General features: G+C 38.7%; 1 protein-coding gene across 1 annotated transcript in view; it reads left to right on the top strand.

The window, feature by feature from the left end:
- LOC126470136 (zinc finger and SCAN domain-containing protein 2-like) overlaps nt 1-19,825 on the top strand; it is a 116,315-nt gene that overhangs the window by 18,055 nt on the left and 78,435 nt on the right. The window contains exons 3-4 of the mRNA XM_050097755.1: nt 3,347-3,663; nt 3,943-4,131. Coding sequence (XP_049953712.1) covers nt 3,347-3,663; nt 3,943-4,131 — 506 coding nt within the window. The remainder of the gene's footprint in view (nt 1-3,346; nt 3,664-3,942; nt 4,132-19,825) is intronic.

The raw sequence follows: 19,825 nt of genomic DNA, 5'->3' as shown, positions 1-19,825 counted from the left end.
GCGTTGTTATTCTTAACAATGTAGGCAATGCAACATTGTATTTATCAGTGAATACCCGGTAGTGACTTTCAATTAAAATGTGCTCTCCTATACGGAGATCACAGCATATGTATACAAGTTGTGATGCAGGAATGACAACATATGGATGTTTGGGTCTGGCTGGAGGTCATGCATGAATGGTCAAAACTCTTGGTACTGAGTGCTGCGGGTTTCAGATTCGCTCCAGACGGCATGGACCTTGATTACCGTTAGAGTTCTCCGCAGCCGTCGCGCTGTAAGCCGTGGCTGCGCGCATTCCTAACCCACGTATAACGTGAGGGTGCCACAGTGGAGCACATGATACATGACCCCAGCAGCCAATAGCGATGTACCTTATCCTGTATTTAAGCGCTTGCCTCTCACTCAGTGAGGCAGTCTGATATTCATGTGAGTCTATCGACATCTTGGCTGCAGACAGTGTGTTTACTTTACTTTGTTTCTGTGTACAAGTGGACGTTGTGGATTCGTGAGGTTGTCGCTTGTGACCCAGCTGCTTCTTGCGTGTTGTTGTTCGTAAGATCTTCCTCGGTCGTCCGGCATTGTTTGTGTCCATCCTTTCCCATTCATTTGTTTGTGGGCCGCTCCCATTTGGTCCTGCTGCGCTCTGTTCTTGGCAACCCCGTGACCTTTCCGGTTCGGTTACAACAAAAACGCATAAGGCTCTCGTAAAGTGGGAAATCCAGGCTTGAGTTCCAGTTAGGCACAAATTTTCACTGTCGTTGTTCCCTTATGTGGCTTATGATTGTCAATATTTGTGACTGTGGATACATTTGGTAAGAGCTGTAGCTGCCACAGTGCCTGTTCCTTCGGACATACATACATGTCTGAAGGAACATTGCATTGTTCTTCTTAACAACACAGGCACTGCAATATCATAAAAACAGGATTGCATTTTCTTGAAAATAAGTGTCAAATTCGAACTAAAAAAAAAAACAAAAAAGTTCTCATATTTCTACAATTACCAAATTTAATCTCTCAAATGTAGACTGACAGCAGCACACAAGGCATGGTTATGTTTCACTAATGTAGATGATTGCATCAGAAAAGTTGGTGTGACACAACATATGAAATCATTTGAGATGCATTCACAAACAAAAAACCTGCATCAAGGAATTAAAATATAAATAAATACATTGACAAATACTCACTGTTACTGTCTGAAAGCTACCTATTTTGCTCACTGCTTGGTGTTGCATAACAGATGCATTTATGTATTTCCTTACTCGTATAAAGATAAATTTGTGTTAAAAAAACAATGCCACCTTAAAATATCTTTCAAAGTCCATTTACTTCATGTATAAATCCGCCCCCCCCTCCCCCTCCCAACCCCACCTCAACTGAACAAAGTGGAACAGTTGCTACACCCTTTAACTAGCATTCTGTGTAGGCTTTTATATTCAGGATTTCTATTGTTTTTCTATTTCACTCATGGTGAATCCTGGGACAGTATTTTTAAATAACTTCTGATGATACTGGCAAATGCATTTTTGTGTACTGTCAAGGGAATTATATTCTCAGTTCACTCTTCAGCATTGTATTGAGGACATTATACAACATTGGTCTTTTTGTTCTGCTTTCAAACACTCGATGATGAATTACATTTAAGTGATGACTTCCTCTTGTGGAGCTATCCATCAGGTAGACTACTTTTCGAAAGGAAGGAACTGGAATGAATTCTGGCAAAGTAAACAAGATATTTTTAAGAGAGCTGGCTGTTTTCTGTATATTAAAACAGCATCATCAGATTAGATAGGTTATGTAAAACTGTGATCAGCCATGCTATGAAAGCATCCATTCTGACATTTTCATGTTAGCTTAAATAACAGTCTTTCACTTGGTGGAACAATGAGGGTTGTTTTGTGTATTCCAAAAGCTGAAACATTGCAACCTTACACATCACTTTGAGTTGTGAATTCAAAGGATTAAATAGTATGAAGGGATCATGGCAAATCTTGACAGAGTCAGTTATTCCAAAGCTCAGTTTGATGTGTGTTTGAAACGTAATTAGCAAGTAAAAATTCAGCATGAAAGCCTTTGACAGACCAGAAACCTGTAAACTGCATTGAGAGAACAGCTCTTCCTGTTGTAGTTTTGTATTTTTGTAATACTTGTTCATACAAGTCTCAAAAGCTGTACCACCCACTCCTTTTGTCTATGTTATAGAAAACTGTAAATGTGAGCCAGGTTAAAAGAGTGGATTAATAGTTTTTATCTGCGAACACGGTAGGAAGTCAACATTAGTTCAGTTGGAACACAGATTTTAAAGCCTTCACTGCATATTGTGCTACACAAATTTGCAAGTCTCCATTGTAAAATAAAAGCCATTTCTTCCTTCTTACTGTTTATGAGAATTTTAAGAGCACTCTTAATTGCGCGATTGCTTCTATTCATTAGCAGACTTTGTAGAACCTATAGAACACCAGAACCTTGAATTAAGGAAGTGCAAAATTTGCTGCTACAAGTGGAGTAGAGATTCTTGTGCATTTTCTTCAAGTTACTTCATCTTTTATTTAAAATCTAATTGATATAATCTTTATGTAAATAGAATGTGTGTGAGTTTGGGGGGGGGGGGGGGTTGCAGTGGCTGTTGCAGTGCATGTGCTGTGCACACACATGCACATCTTATCTATAAACAATGTGCACAATAATTTTTAAATGAAAGGAAATGAAATAAGATCTTTGTAATAATTTGTTAGTATGAAAAGCTTTTTATAGCCAAGATGGCTTAAATTCTTCTCTATTTTCAACAACCGATTTTGTAAGATTTTGCTGTCTTCTTCTGGTGTCCAAAATTTTTTTGTTACAAAACGTGTTCATTGAGAGTTAGAAACTCATGCCATGTTGCTGTATTAGTGGATAAAATGCATCACCTTATACAAGTAAAACATTTATAATTAAAAAGTACCTCGTGCACGTGGTCATGTCCATATGTATAGTGCTCACAGGTGATTGTTAAGTCTAAAAACCACAGTATGCAGTAAAATGCCCATTTAAGCATCGGTGTGTTTGTTTGCTTGACATGTTCGATTCATTGATGATACAGGTATCTGGTACAACTAAATTTGTGAGGATTTCTGGTAAACTGAATGTAACTTACTGTAGCCATTCCAAGCCTGAATTTCTACATTGTGTTACATGAATGCATTTTTATTATTCCATTTTTTTTGTGTAAGCTGTTTGTGTGTTATAGTCTATTTATACTTATTACATCCTGATAGACATATGTATATTTGAAGCTTACACACACTGCTATAAAAAAACTATTTTTTGTAGATATTTTCTTACGATAACATTTTTATTCTTGTAGGGTTCTGAAACTGACAGTGAAGTCACGGAAGTTGAAGTGAGAGTTGACCCGATGCTTTTTCTTTGTGCCCTTGAAGATGGTAGTCATGACAGTGATGAGTCATTTGAAGCAAGTAGCGATATAAACCAGTGTAACATCACAAATGAAGAGCAGGATACCAGTGACAAAGATGATTCAAATGTTACTTGTAGTGTTGATACTGCTCATGACAGTGATACTGACTTGGCAGAAACCAAGGAAGCAGACGAATGTGATACAAGTGAATGTGATAATAAAAGTGAGACTGATATGCCAACAAACAATACAGTTCAAGCAAGGTATGTTGTGACAAAAATAGTGTGTTGTAAAGGTATTTAAAAATTACGTGTGTTACTAAATTTTGAAAGCATAGTTGTTTGCTGTTTCAGCTATGAACAATGTGTAGCTGTCTCTTAAAATGTAATGTACTTCATTCCTCCAAAAATTATACGGATCTATAATTTATTATTCATGTATTTAATGTATGTGGATGAGTAATATTGTCTCTTGAATAGTGTTTGTTTGTCAGCCTCATGTTACATTTGCTCTGTAATTTTTGTGTATGTATTTACATTCAGAGTAGTGCCGGCCCATGTGATTACACATGCCAGCATTCCTCCTATTCTGGAAAAAGAAACGAAGCCATATCAATGTACGTTGTGCTCAAGAGGTTTTAATAATGATATTGGTTTACAAAACCATTTATGGAGTCACCTACCAAGGGATCGTCGTGTTCTTGGTACCAGTGATGGTAATCATATGCAGCGGTAAGAAATATGAAATTTTTATGTAGAGTAATTTAACAAAAGTTATCCTGGAACCCTCTGAGGGTAAATTTATGTTGTTATTGTTGCAAGAATAATTTTATCCAGAAAATAAATTGCAGACTATTTTCCCTGGTAAAGTACTCACCCTGGCAGCAGCAGTGGGAATGTTTGTGGTGTGCACATATGAAAAATGTCTGCAAAGCATGAAAGTACTACATGTTATAATGCTTAAACAAAAAGAATATTTGCAAGGGTAGTTTGTAATTATTATTACTGTCTCTTGCATGTATGAGCTTAAGGTGGGGTACTAATGTGACACACTATCAGGGTTTGATATTGCTTGAATTATTTTGTTTCCTGCTATGACAATTAAAAATTTGTTTTACAATTTGTTTGCACAGTAGCAGTCATCCAAATCCTCTGACCAGAAAATAAGTAAGAGACTGAAATTTGTGTCTGTTATACTCAGGATCTGAGACTGGATGGGAGACATAACTAGTATTAATTTCATAAGGATGGAGGAAATAAAGTGCAATTTCTTACAACATAGAACTCAGATCTATTGAAAAACTGTGTTTATTAATCACCAAACAAGCGAATGGTACCACTTTTTGATGAGTATCTACTACTTTCTTTGTACTTCTTACGTAACTGAGAGAGTACAATGCATATGAGATTTGTATGTATTATGTTGCTGTCATGCAGGTAACTCTCAGATGTATGTGTATATTTTCTGTATACACATTCCAGTGGTTTTGGACACTTGGGTTTGCACACACCAAAGATGTCAGATTGAACATTCAAAATGGCTGGAAGCTTTCATAACACAGAGCTAACTTACATTTTAAGTTGTAAGGAGAAGTAACCAATAAGCAATGTTAGTGTTATCACTTGACTTGGACTCATCTCCTTATAGTACATGTGCTCCATTATTCAGGCAGAGGAATTATGAATTTTCCATAACCTGTTCTTTAATTTCTGAATAACTTATTTTTGACCACTACTTGTGGAAGTTGCTTATTTGCCCACTATTTTATGGATATACACAGGAATGTTCTTCAGTATTTTCATGGCGACTGGTTTGCATTAAGCAACAGTGTGTTGATTCGAGTTGACATAATAGCTCCTTAACCCTTTCCAATTCAATTTTTTCTACTCACTGTGTTCTCCCCAAACCTTATTTATTTTATGCGGATAAAGATGCACGAGATTTACAGATTATTTCACTACTGTTTTTAAAAAATAAAATTCAATATGAGGTCAGTTGACAACAATATATTTTTTTACATTTGTTTTTGAAATTATTTATGGTGTTTTTATTCATGATTGTTTATAATTTTCTGTTTTCTGATACCTCGTAAAACATTCTACCATGTGAAGCCCAAGCTACTTCTTGCATGTTTCACCGCAGAAAGTTGTTTGTCTTCTTCCTCCTTTCTCCCTGTGTTTGCTGCAAACCATGCAATCTTTTGTTGATTTCTTTTTCATTTTGCATTATTAAATGCATCTTTCTCCATTTACTCTCTCCTCAGTGTCAGATGATGATTGTGTTCCTTTCTTCTTTAAATTTGTTTTTCTCATTTGGCCTACTAGATGTCTGATTAGATTTCTTCTGTAGGAAATATGAGTCTGCAGTTGTTCTCCACAGTTGTTTTGTCAATTGAGTAAGGAATGTAACTGTTTACTACAGCAAATTTAATCAGCCAGAAGAATAATTTTTTCCATCACATTTATGATTGTCTTGTAAAACCATTGCAACCACGGTATTGATCATCCCTGCCAACTCCTCCCACAAACTCCATGTATTCCAAAATAACAGTGGGTTTCAGAAACTGCACAGATTCTTCTCTTTCTGTAATTGATCAGTTGGGTTTGAGGATCAAAGAAAATACTCAACATTGTCACTAACCTTATGTCAGGGGACAAAAGGCATGTAATTTTCATTTCACTTTGATGGGCACATAACTCATACCCAGCAGGTTTCATCATCTTAAAATTACTTGAAAAATCCTTCCTAGAAGTGTAACTGTACTTGTTGGATGAAATTTCATTTTGTGCAATTCCTGAGCAAGTTGGGGGCATGGATAGAACCTGTCAGTAAAGATGTGGTAGCTTGAACCATGTACACAAAGTAGCAGTTGTTGTGCCAAATGAACAACTATTCAGGTTGCAAGAGGTAAATTAGGCTGAATTAGATTTTCTGGAGTTGTCTTAACATAATACAGAGTGTGGGAAAAAAAAACCCACACACAGCCATTTTCTGAATCTCACAGATGTAAAATTCATAAACCTCACTTTGTAAGCTTCTTCGGATTGTAGCACTTGAACTGAAATCTCCCTTTAAAGCCTACTGTGCTCTCAGCTAGAGCTGTCTTTCCTTTTGGTACATGAATTACTGTCAGTATACTCACTAATGTTCTTCACCTTTCTCCCTCTCATATGTTGACATCCCTGAGCTGTGGGGGACAATTATAAGAGAAAACATTCAAATTAAAGGCCAAGTTCAATATTACACCAAGGAAAACCTTCAGTTCACAGTGAGTGGTCTGTAAGTGGAGTGACCTTTTGTATATTTAAGTTCAGAATTTGGTCGAATACCAAGGAGTGTTGAAACCATATTGTATGACAGAAAATATGGGAAGCACTGGTTACAGACAGTGAGTGAAGAAACTTTATTATTCTTTGGCCAACAGACAGAGTGGTGTTTGCTCTTTATATTTGTGAGATTGTTCTTGAGTTAGTTCTCTGCTCATTGGTTGTCAAGTGATAATTAGCTGATGTAATCATTAAAATAAATATCTGCTGTGGGGTTCTCCGTGAGTGTCTGCTTTGTAGCCTACACTATCAGCAGTACCTATAAAATGTTGGTTCTGAGGCACGGAAGTAAACAGAAAATTTGAGCATGGTACAAAGTGAGATGGTGAAGACGATGGACAAAACCGAAAGGAAGGACAACCTTGATGCTGGGAAGAGGAACTAGAGAGATGTACTACGGATCTGCAGACACAAGTTGTCACATAGACACAGAGAGTTGCATTGAAAAGCAGTATATACAGCAGACAAACGAACTACAGAGTTGTAACATGTCCACCAAGTCAACGATGAAAATAAAACTGCCGTACTTCCTGCTGGAGAAATCTGTACCTTGGTTTGCAATGAGAGCTAGCGTTTACGCAGAGTAATTTCATGAATTACTATACAACGTCTGCTGTGGCAGTTAATATCGTGGACACTCGAGCAGTGGAGATGGTATTGGAAATCATTTTGAAGCCTCCTACGCATAGTCGATATCAACATTTGAGAGCCATGGTGATCCAGCACATGGGCAAATCCTCAGACCAACAGATGCAATAGGTCCTACACTTCGAATGTGTTGGCAACAGGACATCTTCCAAATTCTGGCTGCATTTCTGGATTACTGTGGAGGAGGCAGCAATATGGGATTACATGCTTCGGCATGATTGGCTTATGCAGTTGCCGCTGTCAGTAAAAATGGCAATAATCTTTTGTGGGACAAACAACATTAGTCCTGTTCTGTCAGTCACTGATAACATACATGTGACATTGTGGCAAGTGAGTGCCTCAGCAGTAACACAAGTAACTGACAGCTGGAAAACAGCAGAAGACACAGTCTAAAGCTAGAATTAGATGAAATGAAAGGACAGTTATTGCTGCTGGAATCAAACAAATGAGACATTGTGCACAGCACTAAGGTAGAAGGACATTTGCCCAGCCAACAGAAGTAAGGGCCAGAGGGACAAGATGGCAGAGTATGTTGATTCTACAAAAGGTTTGACATGCAGACCATGAGGTCCGCAGTTCCCTGCACAGTCCAGCAGCTTGCAATAGGCGTAGCAGGCCCTGTAGCTTCACAAGAGTGCAAGCGTGGATATGAAGGGATGGACAGACTGTGATGGACTGATAGAAGACAGCTGAGATGCAACACTCAAGAGTGACAGTGTTATTTGAGGCATTGTTTCCATGCACATTTAGACGTGTAAGCAAGTTTGCCCACTCACTTTATTGTGCTGCTTGTATATGACAGGCGCAAAGGCAAATCAAAGCTACCTGTTTGACTCTGGCTTGGACTTTAGCACACTGCCATTTAATCGGATTCGGAAAGAGGCAGTAGACACAGCACTCCACCTATTTGCCACTAACAATTCACCCATTATGACTTATGGCGAACAGGAGATGACAGTGGACATAGGTTTTAGCAAAGTTTTTAAATGGAGATTCGTACTGGCTGATGTACAAAAGCCGATTCTAGGTGCACATTTCACCCATCATCATGGCCTGGGGTTTCAGCTGAGCACAGCACAAGTTAGGTGGAGGAGTGCGATGTTGATAGGCAAAGTAGGCAGAAGTACAAGGAACACGGTTGCTGTATCTGGTGATTCAGGTGAACATGAAACAGGGCAGAAGATATTGCATACCATGTTGCACTACATCAAGACTACCACAGGCCAACTGGTCTTCTGATGACTGAGAACACTGGCGCCCACTGGTTCTCAGAGGCAAAAGCAGAATTTGACAAAGTTGCAGGCAGGTATTGTAAGAAAATTGGATAACAAATGGGCTTCACTATTGGGCCAGAAGAGTGATGGCACATGAAGGTCATGCGGGAATTACCAGGGTTGGAATGCATGAACATTATCTGACCACTATCCCGTATGAAACTTGTGTGATTTTATGAATGTTGTTGCTAAGGCTACAATCTTCAACACGATAGACAGCAAGAAGGCATACAACCATACTCTGGTTGCTGAAGAGGACTATTCCCAGATGGCTATGATATCATATTGTATGGACACTAAGATGCACTTTTTTCTTCGAAAAATTGCCTCCAAAATTGAAGTGCGTCTTATGCTTAAAATTAATATAAAAATGTCCAGTGTTAGATATAAAATTTCAGTCTGTCTTAAAAATGGCCATGTATTCAATACTGAAAAGTGACTATATATTCGATGCCATAGGAAACCTATCTCAATCTGGAAAACTGGATTCACCTGGCAGCAGCAGTGCACCCCCAGAACACTGTCTAGCCTATGATGCATCATTGCAGTCTACGGTGCCAGTGCACTTTATTGAAAGTGATTTTTGTTATTGGTAACATTATAATATTTTTGTTAGTAGCTGGTTTCTTAATGGAAAAGAATAAAATGCGTTAATATGATGTGGGCCATAAATTGAAAGTAATGGCATATGCAGAAGAACATGGGAACAGAGCAGCCTTCCACCAACAGAAAAAACTATTCACGATTGGTGGACAACAGAAGAAACTATTCACGATTGGTGGATTAGTAAAGAAAAACTGGAAAAAAAATGATGATGCAGAGGACTGAATGCAAAATGACGAAAACCAGAAGATGACGTATTGAAATGGATTCAAGGACACCGTCAAAACAGCATTGGAATTAATACAAAAATGATTGGGATACATGCTTGTAAGCTATCGCTGCAGTGGAACTTGACAGATTTTATGGGTGGAGTTGGTTGGTGCTTCAAGCTTACGAAGTATCATGAACTTAGCATTCAAACCTAAACCAAAATATCTCAGAAAATGGCACAGAAGTATGAAGAGAAAATTATTCAACATCAAAAGAAAACTAATGTGGACTTAAGCCAAATAGTGAATATGGACAAAACTCCTTTGATGTTTAATGTGCCGAATAACAGAACCATTCCCATGAAAGGTCTAAAACTGTAACTATAAAAACAAGTGGACATGAGAAAATGCACTACGGAGGTGTCTTTTCATGTTGTGCAGATGGTGCTAAACTTAATACAATGATTGTTTTCCAGTGCAAAACAACACTAAAAGCTTCTGCAATACTGCCATGTGGTGGTGTTCTCATACATGACAAGGGTTGAATGGGTGAGACTGGTATGAAATTATGGATTAACAGTGTGTGTTTTATTGAAGAAGAGTTCTTTTCTTGTGCAAGATTAGTTAATAATCATTTGAAAAATTCTGTGAAATGGAATTGGACAGAGAAATACAGAGTTTGCTATTATTGCGGGATGACTTACTTCACAATTGGAACCCCTTAATGTCTTGATGAGTAAACCATTTAAAGCTTAAGAGAGAGGAATGGAACAAATGGATGATGGATGAAATCCAATGGATTCACACCTAAGGGAGCTTTAAAACGACCTACAATCAAACAAGTGTGTCAGCGGATAAAACAGTTGTTATTGTTAAGTCTTTCTAGAAGTGCAGGCATAAGTAAAGCTTTCGATGACAGGGAAGTCCATCGTATATATGAAGAATAGAACGATAACAACGAAGAGGAGGAGGAGGAGGAAGAAGAAGAAGAAGAAAGTTCAGATGACGATTTTCAGGAATTTTAGTTCGGTTTCATAAACGGAGATTTTTTTTTTTTGTCTGGTTTTGCAATATAATAACAAAAATTTTAGTGTAAAAAAAAAAAAAAAAAGAGCTTAAAAATTACGGTACATCTTTTAGTTCATAGTGTCTTATAATCCATAGCGCCAAAATGATGTTTCTCAGGCAGGTGGTATCAGCATCTGGTATCCATCTGTTCAAGAACTTGGAGGCTTTATGGAGCATTCCAAAGCCAACCAATGACCAGCAGTTACGAAGATTTTTTGGAATAATAAACTTTTATAGATACCTTATACCGGGTGCAGTGGGAGTGCAGGCACTGCTTGCAGAGGCACTAGCAGATACTAACAGAAAGGGCAAGCAGCCCGTATCAAGTACTCCAATTGTGCAGCAGGCTTTTGAAAAGATAAGGGCTAGCTTACAAAGAGCACTACTGTTGTCTCACCCAGTTCACATTCCACTGCTGGTGATTGTCGTAGACTCCAGGCAGTTTGCTATTGGTACAGAACTCCTTCAAAATGTGGAGGGCAGTTATAAGTCTTTACGGTATTTTTCCGGATAGCTATCGTAAACACAGGCTAAGTGTAGTGTGTATGGTTGGGAATTACTGCCCGTTCATGAGGCCATACAACACTTCTGGATATATGTGGAAGCTCAGCCTTTATGGACTACACCAATCATAAGCTGATCATGTTTGCTTTCCAAGAAATGAAAGAGAGGTGTTCTCAGCAGTTTCACCAACTATAGTTTTTCAGGCAATTTATTGCTGGTATAAGGCATATTAAAGCACAATTTCTGCAACAATAAATTATGACCAATTGAGAACGGAACAAGCCACAAACAAACAGCTACAGCAGTTGTTGCAGTGCAACTCAACATCCCTTAAGCTCAAGCAAGTTTGTTTGCTAGGCAGGAAAAACCTAATTTGGTGCAATGTTCCCAAGAAACAGACTACACCATTTGTGACTTAGTCATTGTGAAAGTCAGTTTTTGACAGTGTCCAAAACCTTGCACATCTGTGAACATCACGCTCAAGCTAATGGTGGAGAAATTTATGTGGCCAGGTATGAAGAAAGATTGCTACAACTGCAATGTTGTGCAATATTGTCTCTGTTTCAAATAGTGCAGTTCATGACATAAATTCATGGCTTGTAGAAAGTAAACTAACACTAAATCACAGTAAGACTCAGATTTTACTGTTTTTAACACATGATTCAACAAAAATAATTTCACAGAATGGGCATATGATAAGTAAATCGAACAGTTCAAATTTGTAGGTGTTCAGATAGATAGTAAAGTGTTGTGGAAAACCCACATCGAGGATCTTGTTCAAAGACATAACACTGCCATTTTTACTATTCGAACGGTATCTGAAGTAAGTGATAGTTCAACATTAAGACTAGTCTACTTATTTTCATTCGGTTATGTTGTATGGTATTATATTTTGGGGTAACTCTTCGCATTCTCAAAGGATATTTTTGGCTCAGAAACGGGCAGTTCGGGCAATAAGTGGTGTAAGTTTGCGAACCCCTTTTTGACCCCTGTTGACTAGTCTCAATATATGTATTCTTTACTGTCATTTCTTGTTAATAATTTCACCTTATTCCCAAGAATTAGCGACTTTCACTCAGTTCATACTAGGTAGAAACTCAATCTGCATTTCGATCGCACTTCCTAGACTCTTGTGCAGAAAGGTGTGCAGTATACTGCTGCATCCATATTCAAGTAAACTACTACAAGAATTCAAAAATCTTAGCAGTAATCCATGCACTTTCAAATTGAAACTAAAGAGTTTCCTCATGGGTCACTCCTTTTATTCCTTGAAAAATTAAGCAGATTCCTATGTTATATCATTGATTGCATTTACTTAAACTGATGGCTTGTCTTTTTTTGGATTCATAAACATTTTATTTTATCTGTTATTACTTTTATGTTGTAATTTCATGTTCTGACACATTCCCTGACCTTGGGGATTTGCTCCTCAAAACTAGAAATGTAAAATAAAATAAAAATAAATACTTGATAATACCTGGATCTATTACTTTTAATGGCTGCTGTACAACCCAAACCATCTGGATCCTCCCTTCCACTACCAGTTTTTCTGCACTGAGAGTTAACCTTACAACACATTTTGCACTCTCAAAATTATTCCAGTGTCAACCTACAGTAAGCTACTGTCCCCATGCCCTCCGTACCACAGTTTCTGCCCTCTCTGTCCTGTCATTTCATCCCTATTTATACCCTCTCACTCTCATTATGTGTCACCCTCTGTAACGCACCCACCTATCTTTCCCATTCCCTGCTCATCTCCTTTTATGTCCTCCTACCCCACACTTCCTTGCCTCATGCCCTCCCGATGCTGACCCTAGTCGTCTTGTCATGCTTCCATCCAGTTCCTACATGTTCTGCCGGACAGTGCTCATCGCTGCCCCACCCATACCCTGCTATCCCTCTCCCCCTCCCCCCCCCCCCCCACCCCCCACCCTGTCAAAACCTCTACTTTTGTTCAGTGAGACAGTTACATTCTGGTCCAAGCTGCCGGTGATGGGGTCATGCTTGCATGAGATATGCTTACTCTTATGAAGATTGTGTGTGTTTTCTCTTCTGAAGAAGGCTTGGGCCGAAAGCTAATGTGTAACAATGTGTAGCAGTCTGCCCTTTTCCTAATATTTTTTCATTAGTACCATCATTTGTGTCTGTAAAATACTACCCTGTGCTCCACCATGTGTTAAGTCAATAAGTAAGTCCCATAATTGATAGTATCTAATTACCTGCTTATTGCTAAATAGATTCACAAGAATAGTGACACCTTTCTACCTAGAGCATTTGTCTTACACTTCACAGAGTTAATTATATCCAATAGGCCCTTTTGGAGTGAGCCACTGTTGAATTCAGACAGACTAAGCATTGATATTAGCTTTGATTTTAGAATGATTAAATGAACTCCTGTGATATGATGAACCTGGATGTATTACTGTAACATATTAAGGTTGTATTTATTTGCACAAAATTTAGGCCAGATTTATCAGTCCTCATTTAGTGCCCTAAATGGCAAAAATTTTGCCATTTCACATTATTATGGAAACTTTCAGAACAGAGCAGGAGCATCTAGAGGAACTTTGGCTCAAGTTTAAAAGAATAGTTCACCATACGCTGGATAGACGTGTATCCATTAGAATAGTTCATAATGGGAGGGAACCGCCATGGTGTACAGTCACTATTAAACAAACTTCTAATGAAACAGAGATTGCTGCATAATAGGTTTAGGTTTAAACAATGCGTAAGGCTATAGATAGAGTGTGCTGAATGAAATGTGTTTGGCTGTCAAGAGAGCAGCATGTGATCCCTTCAATAACTGCCATAGCAGAATATTGTCAAGTGATCTTTCACAGAACCCAAAGAAATGCTGGTCATATGTAAAGGCTGCTTAACTCTGTTTACAAATGTTCCTTTACAAAGGAAAACCCAGGAGAACTGCCACAATTTAGTCCCCGTACCACTGAAAAGTTGAATGAAATAAGTATAAATATCAAGGGTGTTAAGAAACAGCTAAAATTGTTAAAATTGAACAAAGCTTCAGGATCCGATGGAATCCCTGTCAGATTCCATATTGAATTTGCAGATGAGTTAGCCCCTCTTGTAACTATAATCTGTCATTGGTCCCTCGAACAAAAACCCACGCCCAGTTCTTGGAAAAGCGCACTGCTCACACCCGTCTACAAGAAAGGGTAGTAGAAGTGATCCACAAAACTACTGTCCAAGATCCTTGACATTAATTTGTTGTTGAATCTTAAAACGTGTTCTGAGCTCAAACATAATAAGGTATCTTGAACAGAATGACCTCCTCACTGCCAACCAGCATGGATCCGAAAACATCGATCATGTGAAACCCAACTCGCACTTTTCTCAGAGGACATACTGTAAGCTTTGGATCAAGACAATCAAGTAGATGCTGTACTTCTTGACTTATGAAAGGCGTTTGACTCAATACCACACCTATGCTTTATGTCAAAAGTACGATCATATGGGGTATCAAATGAAATTTGTGACTGGATTTAGGGCTTTTTGGTAGGGAGGACTCTTCTTTTTCTTCCATTGGCACTACATCCTGGGATGAAACTTGGCCTCCTCAATAATTTCCTGCCAATCCTCTCTGGATTTCGTCGTGGACCTCCAGCTTGGCAGCGTCCTCTCCAACCTCATTGCTCCATCTCAACCTAGGTCGTCCTCTTGCTCTTCTTCCTATAGGTTCACTGCAGCAAGATTTCCTTGTGGTATCTGTCTTATCGAGTCGCATTACATGTCCAGCCCATTTCAGTCTACACAGCTTTATGAACTTGAACTTGCCCATATCATCCTCATAGCAGTCATAAAGTTTGTCATTCCTTCACCATCACAAGGTCCCATTTTCATATACAGGTCCAAAAATCCTCCTCAATATACTTCTTTCATGTGATCTCAGTTTGTTTTCACCCTGCTTTGTAATTGTCCATGTTTCTTAGCCATAAGTAAGTACTGGGCGTATTAGCATTTTGTAAAGTTGGCACTTAGTCTTTCGTGATAGAAGCTTGGATTTAAAATGTCGCAACAGTCCAAAGTTGCATTGGGTAGAAGCATTTATGCGAGCCATAATTTCAGTAAAGGTGGTGCCATTAGCTTCTATCTTTGAGCCCAGATAGGTGAAACATTCCACTCACTCAAATGTCATTCCACCAAGGGTTATTGCAGGCTGTAAGCGTTGGTTAGTGCCATTATACATATACTTCATAATTCCTTCATTAATTCTCAGGCTCATCTTTTCTGCAGTCAGTTTTAGAGCTGAAAATGCACTTTGTAGATCTCTAAGTGTTCTGCTCATTAAATCCAAGTCATCTTCATATCTCAGCAATTGTATTGACTTATAGTAGATAGTACCTCTTTTCTAAATACCTGATTCGTGTACCACTTTTTCAAGTGCCAGGTTGAAAAGTAAGCAGGAAAGCCAATCTCCTTGCCTTAACACAGTTTGAATGTGAAACTGAGGTAATAGCCTGGACTGCACTCAAACAGTACACTGGGCTACTTTAGGGTGACCTCTATTAAATGCACCAATTTTCCAGGCACTCAAAATTCCCACATTGCCTCATAAAGTTTGGCCCTGTGTATTGTCACATGTAGATTTAAAGTCAATGAAAAATTGGTGCACACCAACATTGAATTTATTGGTCTTTTCTACTATTTGTTGAAGAGTAAATACTTGGTTTACAGATGACTTTCCTGGTCTCAACCCGCATCGATAGCTTCCAGTAATTTCTTCTGCAATAGGTGAAAGTCTACTAAACAGGATATTTCATAATACTTTATATGTAATATTTAAGAGTGTTATGCCTCTGTAGTTGCTGCATTCAAATAGATCTCCTTTCTCAAGCACCAGGCACACTATCCCTACATTCCATTCTTCTGGCTAGATCCTACAATTTAGCTCAACTCCTGGCAATTGCTTTGTTCACTTCTCCTTGGGAATGGAGAGATACTGTGGCATTATCTTCTAGAGGGACTGTGACATCTTCAATAGGGGACTCTGAAGCATCCAACAGTTCACTGAAATACTCTACCCAATTCTCCAATACCTCTTGATCCTGTCAGTAGTGTCCCATTTTTGCTTTTACACAGGTTGATGCACAGCTTAAATGCTTTTCTTTCACTGTTTGGTTGAAGGTCAGCTGATCAGGGCTACACCATGTTACTTTATGAATCCTTCTGTGTGGGAACGTAGTGCTACCTACAGCCATGTTATGTGACAGTGCAAACTGAATGAATGTGTGGCCATTGTCATTTGTGTATTCATGGAGGCTGTGCTTTCCTACTGCTGCGAGGTAATTGTCTTCTTTAGCAATCTGTGCATTGAGGTCTCCAATAATTATTTTAGTGTGATGCACAGGGCATCTGTCTAAGTTCTCTCGAAGTTCTCAAAGAAGGTGTCTTTATCCTGGTCACCTAATACTTGTGTTGGTGTATGTACATTGGTCAATGAGTAGTTTGAGGATCGGGACTTCAATTTCATATGTGAGAGTCTAGATGTTATTCCAATGAATCCACTCACTAGGTGCTTAAATTTTTGTCTTACCATGAACCCTGTACCAAATTCATGGTGGCTCTCTGAATCATTGTAGAAAATTATCCAGTTTTCCATATCAAGCACTTGTGTCCAGTCCATCGCATTACCTGTAGGGCAAGTATGCATGCCTTGGTTTTATCGAGTTGTTCTAGCACTTACCTCAGGGTCCCCACCCTGTATAGCAATTGTATGTTTCAGTTTCCAATAAAAACATCATTTTTTTGTTTTTGTTTGCCTTTAATAGTGCCATGTTGTCATCCATAAATCCATCCAACTTATTTACTTTGAGGTTTCTGAACAAGAATTTTTTTTTATAGGAAGGGGTTGTTAGCCACTTGCCCAACCCCCAAATTGGAGGACCAGGATTTATATGAGGTTTATTCCTTTAGGGAAGCTGACTTCACTACACCTATGCAGCCCTCCCTGCCCTATGTTGTGGGACACACTTTGTCTGGCTCCTTTGTCAAGACCACTCTGGCTCTACTGCTGACACAGCTCTTGACTTCATCGTAGGTGCAAACCATCCTGCCCAGCATTGAAGGTGCCTTCGATAAGGTAGTGTCCCTTGGGAGGGTTGGTAGGGAGGATGCAACATATTATCTTGGATAGTGTGTCATCGTCAGATGTGGAAGTAACTTCAGATGCACTCCAGGGAAGTGTGTTGGGATCCTTGCTGTTCATGTTGTATATTAATGTCCTTGCAGACAGTAATAACAGTAAAATTGAGCTTTTCGCGGGTGATGTAGTTATCTGTATGAACTACTGTCTGAAATAGGCTACATAAATATCCAGTCAGATGTTGATAAGATTTCAGAGTGGTTTGGAGATTGGCAACTTGCCTTAAATGTTCAAAAATGTTAAATTTTGCACTTCACAAAACAAAATAAATGTAGTGTGCCATGACTATAATATCAATGAGTTGTCGTTGAATTGGGCAACTCATACAGGTATCTGTGTGTAACACTTTGTAGGGATATGAAAGGGAATGGGAAATATACTTCAACCCCTTATGTATTGCTCAGCTAGGGATCATGAAGATGAGATTAGAATGATTACTGCACAACCAAGGCAGTCAATCAATCATTCTTCCTGTGCTCCATATGTGAATGGAACAGGCAGAAACCCTAATAACTGGTACATCAGAATGTACCCTCTGCAAGCAGCTCATGATGGGTTGCAGAGTGTAGATGTAGATGTTGGTACTGTGTAAGACAGTAATTAATGAAAAGTTTATGGAAGCTGCACGAAACAACACAATTGTTTATGCACAAATGTATTATTTATTAAAGTAAATAAATTTGTTTTTTCACTCATTCAGAGATGATCTTACTATCTTCTAGAATTCGTCGTCATAATACAATGAAAATAAATAGCTCAGGAATAAACATACACACAGACTATATAAGTATGCTTTAAGAGGAATTGATTGGCTTTGACCTTGATGAATGAACGGTCCCAGCATTTGACTGGAGTAGTTTAGGAAAGCCATGGTAAATGTAAATCAGGATGGCCGGACAGAACAAGCTCCTTCCTCCAAAATGTGTGGTCAATGTCTTAACAATTGTACTTCCTCATTCATTTGAACCCTTGTTCTTTGATATAAACACAGTTTTACTCTTCATCAAGGACCTCTGCTGATGACTCGGGAACCACATAGTTTCTGGTATACCCCTTGCTCTAAATCCGATCCATTCAGAACATGAATAGTGTGTCATCACAAGATATTAGCTGTTACAATCTGATAATAAATCTGTGAGAGTCCATGCACATGACATTCCTTTTGCCAGTGTCTGTGTGTCCATTCCACGTTAACTGACAATTAGTATTCATCCCTAAAAACCTTATGCTTGTTATATTATCTGTAAATTTACTACCTATGCTTAATGTGATAGAATTGTGTTCCGTGATTATGCTGAAGTATGTACTGTTTGTTTTCTTGAATTTTGGTGTTAATTTATTACAAACTGCCCAGTTGTGTGGAAAAGTTTCATTTGCTTTCCCTAATAGGAGTTCTGGTGTTTTATCAGTGATTATGGTGTTGCTGTCATCAGCAAAGAGAACTTTTGCTCCATATCTTATACTGTGGTTATAATTAAAGCGCAACTCTTCACAGGGGTCCAGTGTGGGCTGTAATTATTGTATGTCAGCGGAACTTGGTAGGAACGTCAATGAATTAATGTGGAACCAATTTACACTGGAAAAAAATTAGTTCCAATTTTGGCCACCAGGTGCAAATCTGGTACTTTGATGCAAGAAAGGCGTATAGAAATGTTTCTGTGTGTAATGGATTAGGAACGGAACATGGGGAGAAAAGGTCAAACAAGTGAGAGAGGCATAATGTTGATGTTATTATTAACCATTATGGCTTGTGAAACGCCAGCATGGATGTCATACTGTCATACAAACAGTGTACAGTGCCAGATTTTCACCTGATGGTCAAAATTGGAACTAATTTTTGTTCGTGCTTAAATCGGTTCTGCATGAACACATCAGAGTATCTACCAAGTTCTGCTGTCATATGATAATTACAGCCCACACTGGGCCACCGTGAGTAGCTGCACTTCAGCCATAGCCACCTGGTATATTAAAAACAATTCAGTCTAATACACTACCCAGCGGAACACCTTTGCTCATGTGTTTTTTGTCTGACAATTGTGTCACTAAAAATTGAACACACAGGTGTGTGAACTATCTCTGCCAACAAAATTTATATTGGCTAAACTTCCTTTCCAGGAGACACCACCTTAAAATAGTACTGTCCATGTGGGCAGAGAGGTTTCAGTTTTCATACGACAGTAAGGGGTGTGCTGGCAGTAGCGTCGCTACTGGTGGTGTCTCCCAAGCCAAGGTCTTTGTCAGTGAACCAGACGAAGTTTGTTTCACGATGCCCTATCTTCCTAGTCCCTGTCCTTCATCCTTTCACATTTTTAAGAAGAGGGGAGATGAATCTTGACAGCTGTAGAGAAAGCAATTCATCTAGGGGGAGGCTACCTCAGTATCAGAAACCCTGTTCCTGCAGGTTGTTAATTGGTGGTTACTTGTTAATGGTAAACAAACCACAAGGAAGCCTCAGAATATGAGAATACAAAATAGACGAAAAGTGTTTGAACAAGATATTCAATTTGGAACATGGAACATGGAATATTTGTGGTTTATATAAAACAGGTGTCTGAAACAGCCTAGTCAAGGAGGTCGAAAGATATAGGGTGGATTTATTTACTTTACAGAAAGTTCATTAAGTTCATTGG

This window comes from Schistocerca serialis, chromosome 1 (assembly GCF_023864345.2).
Source record: "Schistocerca serialis cubense isolate TAMUIC-IGC-003099 chromosome 1, iqSchSeri2.2, whole genome shotgun sequence".
Taxonomy (NCBI): domain Eukaryota; kingdom Metazoa; phylum Arthropoda; class Insecta; order Orthoptera; family Acrididae; genus Schistocerca; species Schistocerca serialis.
This window is presented reverse-complemented; position numbering and strand designations above follow the sequence as displayed.